This window comes from Sinocyclocheilus anshuiensis, unplaced genomic scaffold (assembly GCF_001515605.1).
Source record: "Sinocyclocheilus anshuiensis isolate Anshui unplaced genomic scaffold, SAMN03320099.WGS_v1.1 scaffold1497, whole genome shotgun sequence".
Lineage (NCBI taxonomy): Eukaryota > Metazoa > Chordata > Actinopteri > Cypriniformes > Cyprinidae > Sinocyclocheilus > Sinocyclocheilus anshuiensis.
Genome location: NW_015543492.1, coordinates 1,064,476 through 1,071,146, shown reverse-complemented (window position 1 = coordinate 1,071,146; position 6,671 = coordinate 1,064,476). Strand labels below are relative to the sequence as shown.

General features: G+C 35.9%; 1 protein-coding gene across 1 annotated transcript; it reads right to left on the bottom strand.

Annotated features, from left to right (window-relative positions):
• Window positions 1-222: 222 nt before the first annotated feature.
• Window positions 223-5,596, bottom strand: LOC107694773 (palmitoyltransferase ZDHHC3-like). The gene is made up of 7 exons (XM_016494452.1): window positions 5,334-5,596; window positions 3,960-4,297; window positions 3,090-3,214; window positions 2,550-2,646; window positions 2,285-2,366; window positions 2,018-2,148; window positions 223-977 (listed from the first exon to the last, which is right to left on the bottom strand). Exons 2-7 carry the CDS (start codon window positions 4,266-4,268, stop codon window positions 819-821), a joined length of 903 nt encoding a protein of 300 aa, XP_016349938.1. The 5' UTR covers window positions 4,269-4,297; window positions 5,334-5,596; the 3' UTR covers window positions 223-818.
• Window positions 5,597-6,671: the final 1,075 nt, after the last annotated feature.

The window sequence follows — 6,671 nt, the reverse complement described above, 5'->3', positions numbered from 1 at the left end:
GAATGAAAATCTATAATTATTGTAATGCAAAAAGTGTGTATTTTTAATGTAATTCAGTAAAAATGACTGTATTACAGTAATGAGAATCAGTGTGAGAATTATAAAAAAAATTAAAATAATACAATGAAAATTACAATAATGCAAATGAGATAGGATAATGTATTTAATTGTCATGAATATAATGTCACAATGACAAAAGAAAAATAATAAAATTTTGGTATGGAATATGACCCAAACATGTTTTCATGATATTCACCCATTAGTGTTATGCAAGTTATGAATTAGTTTTGATCAAGAAAGGAAAAAAGGAGATTTTGTGTCATTCATAATGGAATACAATTTGGCAACGAAAGATTCCTCACACGGTACAGCAGCAATTCTGTGCTAAGGCTTGAGCAGAGAATGAACAGCATGAGCACAAAACAAAAAAGGCATTTCCTAATTATCCAGCAAATGTAAAGGCATCTGTCAATCAAAAAAACAAAAACAAGAAACACTTTAGTTATTTGCCACGGCTGGTGATGGTTAGTAGGTTTCATGGTCAAGGCCTCTAGAATATCACCGGGCGACTAGATCCAATTCATCACAAACCTCATTTGTAAATGACAGCGTTCACAGTGCGGGATTCGTTACAACAGTGCAGTCAGGACATCAGTGTCACTCTCCGAGGCTGTCAGTGTCTCGATGAGCGTAAAGAGGCCACTCGAACAGCGTGGCATGGTGTTCTATGCAATGAGGTCTTTCAGAGCAGACAGAGTTAAAAAGCAAAGAGATGTTTGTGTAGAGACAGAGGAGGTGAGGTTGTCGGGTCGGCCGTCTCAGACCACATACTGGTAGAGATTGGCCTTCCCGTGATCCGGTGTGGCAAACGGACTCAGCCAGGCCAGAGAGAACGGGTGACCGAACACCACTTTCATGTTCATCCACTTTGACTTTTTGGCCCATTGTTTCTCTTCTTTCTTCAGCTGCTCGATTCCCTGCGAACAGAGAGACTCACACTCTCAGGCCACGTTTACACGACAATGATGTAGTCAAAAACAGAAAAGTTTTTCCCTTGCGTTTTGAAAAAGTTTAAAGTATACACGACAACGTTTTCAAAACGATACGCATTTACACATATCTGCGAAAACGGCCAAAAACGCTGTATTACGTATGCCAGGCCAGTAGTTGGCGCTGTCACCTTGTTAGTAAACAGCACCTGTAGGGAAGTGACGATTATATGATGTATACGATGCGTCTCCGCTGTTGGTTGTAATATTGGTGAAATAAATCCACACTTTGCTGAAAAAGCGTTAGCAAACACTTGAGAAGCAACAACAGTACCATGTACACCGCCATTGTTGTGTATGTTTGTTTGTTCGCGCTTGCCTTTAAAATCGACACGTACCGCGCATGACGTCACAAAAACTTTAAAAAAAAAAAGTTTTTCAAAAACTTGCACTTTGAAACCCGTTTTCTGAAATATGCGTTTTCAGTCCCAAAAACGCCGTTGTCATGTAAACGAACAGGCAAAACGCATAAAAAGTTTCCCGTTTTGGCTGAAAACGTTGTCGTGTAAACGGCCCCTCAGATAATGAAGAATGAGAGTTTGATCAGATGATTTCTGCATTCAATTTTAATTGAATCCATCTAAACGCTTTCTTCAGGACAGGTAATGTAGAAGACAAATCCTTCTCACATGGACTGATATTTGTGTCTACAATAAAATAGCTTAACTAGAATAATAAATAAAAACTAAATAAGCATATACATTTAGTTTTTATTAATTTTATAATAAAATGACAAAAACACACAACAATACTTACGTTCAAAAAAATACGTTCTTTTAATAGTTTTTATTTTTAGTTAAAGTTTTAGTAAAAATAAAAATAAAAAAAGAAAACAAATTAGAACTATGAATAAAAACTATAATAGCATGTAAACAATACTAAAATAAAACTACTTGAATTTTACAAATGTACTGATATACTATTATAGTTTTTATTAATATTTTTATATTCAGCAGAGGGCGACTTACAGTCTCATCATTACAGATGGAGTGAATCTGCGTCCCAAACATCACAGCGGTGAAAATGAGGAAGAGGAGACCCTCAAAGCACAGGAAGATGAGGAGGATGACAGTCGTCGGAGGAGAAAAGGAACTGCACTCTGAGGAGAGGAAACAGAAAGCTTTTAAAAACTAACCAACCAATCAAAGCACTCTGTTACAACACAAGCAGCCAATCATTTAGCAGCAAACTGAGGTAATTAAAACCCAGGCAATGAAACAGAAACAAACACTTACTTGCCCAGTCTTCTTCAAAACAGAAGACAAAATGGAGAGCGACCATGATGAGAGCATGAAGAGAAATCAAAGCAATGTACATCTGTAAAAGACACAAGAAGCAGTATGTCTTATCATTAAAACAGAATTACTAATATATTAAAAGTGAAAATATTAAATAAAATATTACATTTTTACTAATATTAAAACAAAAACAGAAAATATAAAAACTATTACAAAATATTAAAAAAGTATCTCAATGATACTGAAATAACATGAAACTCACAGTGAAGAGCACAAAGTATTTTTGGTTGCTCTCTCCCACACAGTTGTTGACCCAAGGGCAATGATGGTCCATCTTCTTGATACAGCGCTTACACACACTAGACAGAGAAAACACACACTTACAATGAGACATTTCCAGGAAACTGCCTCTGTATTTAAAGGGGTCATATGATGCGATTTCAAGTTTTCCTCTCTTTGGAGTGTTACAAGCTGATTGTGCATAGATAAGATCCCTGAAGTTGCAAAGACTAAAGTCTCAAAACCAAAGAGATATTCTTTATCAAAGTTAAGACTCTGCCACGCCCCCCTAAAATGGCTCGTTCTAACACGCCCCCACATATCTAGGTCACTATGTGGGAATATTTGCATAATGTTTGAAAAATAATGTGTTTTTTGAACATTAAAGCATGTCAACATATTCTGTTACACCAAATACACAAAATAATGATCTTTAAAAAAGCATCATATGACCCCTTTAAGGTCACACAGTGATGATTCAGTTCTTGATGCTGTGTGTGTACGTGTGTGTGTGTGTTGTTACCTGCAGTGATGTGCTCTATCAGGTTTGATGCTGCAGCATTTGGGACATTTATACACCACCTGTCCAGGCTTGAGCTGCAGACTCTCTATAAACTCTTTAGTGGCGTTTCCCTTTGGAACGGCTCCCTGAGGCGAGAGGAAGAGGCAAGAGAGAGTCAAAATGCCAGCTCCTGATGTGCATGACTTTGTTTCCTAGCCATTTAGCATCAAACGAGAAATCAGTTTCATGTTCAGAGTCTGTATAAGTCAGTCATTGGTAGGTTGATGCTTGCAAAACATTGATCTGTTTGTTCGAGTCGCCCGGCGACCCATAAACTTCCGATTCAACCAATCACATGAGTTTGGGGCGGGGCTATCTGTCTGACTGACTAATCACAGACAAGGGGACTGTTTTAATTCTTTGTTTTAAGTCATTATTTTTGCCAATTCAATTTAGTGACACAAAAGGCAAAGAAATTACATAGTTCACCTATAAACATCAAGTATGATCCAATTGGCTGCAATTCTATAACTGAAATATGAGTTCAAAGGCCCATTCACACCAAGAACTATAACTATAAAGATAACTATACATTCACACCAAGAACTATATATATATATATATATATATATATATATATATATATATATATATTTCAATAATAATAATTAAATATACTTAAAAACTCATTAATTTAAACAACTATATGTCAATCCATGTTATGAGTTGTTATCGTTTAATTTAGTGTGAACTCTGCTCTCCTCTTGGAGTTAGAGCAATTATTTAAACTTTACGTTATAGTTATCAAAATAGTCATCTTTCTTGGTGTGAACAGGTTACATCATGCCTGATTAGGGGACTACTGTGTGTGTGTGTGTGTGTGTGTCTCACCGGGTCGGTGCACATGGCTCTGAAGTGTGATGCCAGGGCGAGGAAGGCCAGTCCATTAAACACAGCACCGTTAATTAGGCTGTATGCCACATTCTTCGCCGGCAGCAGCATTACGAAGACGACCACAAACTCGGCGTAGAAGACCAGCAGCCATGTGATCACGCCGCACACGATGCCACAGCCGTCCCGGATGAACCACATGTCGTCGGCCGAGTGTGTCCGCGGAGGGGGCGGCGCACAGTGCTCCGGGTGCAGATATCCTGCCTGACGCTCGATGTCCCGACTGCGGTTAGCTGGGGAACTCTTCATCCTTCCCACCGGCAAACACCCTCATCCTCCTACAGAGAGACAGAAAGACCAATGTGAATATTGACCACACATCAGCCAGTCAGGCCATTTACATTCATGCATTTTAAAGATGCTTTTATCTCCTAAAGTGACTTACACCAGTGTTATTTTAGTATCTATCTATCTATCTATCTATCTATCAAGGTATAGATCTATCAGTTCATGCATTCCCAGAGAATCAAACTCATGATCATGGTGTTGCAAGCCTTGCTCTACCGTTTCAGTTAGGAATGCTTCTGCAATCAGCTTTAAAAAGCAGAGTTTTTATTACAATATTTCAATCATGTGACTGTTGTCAGACATTTAAAAGCAGAGGATGCACTGTCGGCAAATTTAAAATCGATAATGACCATTAAGAAGCGGGGTTATTACAGTTAACTGAAACCATAAAAAACCCCGTTACTTGAAACTTTAACTGAAATAAAAACAAAGCATAAATAAACCCTTAAACTTATTTTATTTCAGCTATTTGCCAAGGTAATATTTCACATTTTCCTTTAGTTTAAGCTGATGTACTAAAATGATTAATCCGAAATAAAAATAAAATGAATAAAAGCTACATAGACAAAATAAATAAAACTAAATACATAAACTCAAAAAAATTACTCGAATTAAAATGGAAAACAGAAATTATAATATATACATAACAGAAAATACAAGCATGAAAACGACTTTTTTTTAATATTATTAAAATGATCAAATATTCTAAAATAATTAGTATGTGTTTGTGTGTGCGCGCTAAATAAAGGCTAAAAAGTTAAATAAAATAAAAATAATATCTGAATATGCTCAAAGAAATAAATAACAACCATATTAATGAATACTACATTATCACAGGGATATTAACAAAAATAACATAATACACTAATTTCAACATTTGTTTGTCATTATTTTTTTGTGACAGGACTTTTAGATATTATACGAAATAATTCTCAAAGGCTACAAACGGGGGAGACACCTGCATATTTTCTGATAAATGATCTTTCAGTCTTTAGATCTATTTAACACAAGGCTGTCCACACTCACCGTCTTCTCTGGATCTCCAGCAGCGCTCGACTGATTTCTCTACTTTAGATAATAAATTCTCCCTCCGCTTACACAAAGATGATGTGATGTAGTGATGGAATGTCAGTTTGTTGTATAATATGAGCAGCCGGTTATGTTTTCGTGTGAATTATTGCTCCAGTTTCGTCAGGTGAAGCACGACAACCAGGAAGTTTCGGTCACTGGCGTCACACACCCACACCGTCCGACTCCGCACTTCCGCTACTGAGCATTACACAATAAAAGTCCAGACGCTTTCGTAAACCAAAACAAAATCATACATAGACTAAATTATATATTGGAAATAAATCAGGCAGAAACAATAGAGCACGTTTTAATAAAATGTAAAAAATATGAAAAAGAAAGGTTAAAACTCATTAAGGAAGTAAGAAACATGGGTGTTGAATCATTGAATTTGTCAAACCTCTTGAAAGAGCATGCAGAACAAGGTAAAATATATGGTGCTATTGTTAAATACATTAAAGAAATAGGATTAATCAGGAGAATTTAGGAATGTGTGTGTTTTGTTTAAAAAAAAAAAAAAAAATTTTTTTTTATATAAAATACAAATAAATATAAATATGTATTTATTCGTGCTCCACACTCCAGTCCAGTTGGTGGCGGTAAATGCACCAGAAGTTGGTTTGCCATCCGCCATAAAACATTATTAGAAGAAGAAGAAACCAAAACAAACAAAGAAAGAAAGAAACAAAAAAACAAATAAATGAATATTAAACCTAGATCGGTTTATGTATTTATTTTTGGTGTTGTAAGCGCGCGTTTGTGTGTAAAGGTGTCAGAAGAATACACCAGTTTTGTTAAAACGTTTTTAACATTATGTGATGACTATGAAGCCTGTTTCCGCCTAAATATAATTAAAAAAACAAAGGTTATTGCGACTTTTTATCTCACAATTCTGACTTTTTTCTCGCAAATGCGAGATTTAATCTCGCAATTCTGACTTTTTTCTTGTAATTCTGATTTTTTTCCCTCGCAGTTGCGAGTTTAAATCTCGCAATTCTGCCCTTTCCCCTCTGAATTGTGAGATGTAACCTCGCAATTGCGAGTTATAAAGTACAATTCTGAGAGTGAAAAAAAGACTGATGTTCTCTGATATGTTCAAGAGCAATTCTGAGAAATAAGGCAGAATTGTAAGATAAAAAGTCGCAATTACCTTTCATACTTTTTTATTCAGTGGCGGAAACTGGCTTCCATAGATAACATGAATAATATTCCACGTCTTATAAGTAAGAAATCATCAAATGTAATTTAAAAAGATGTGTAAATGAAGGCGTCTTAATGACTTTTATCTTAGCAGCA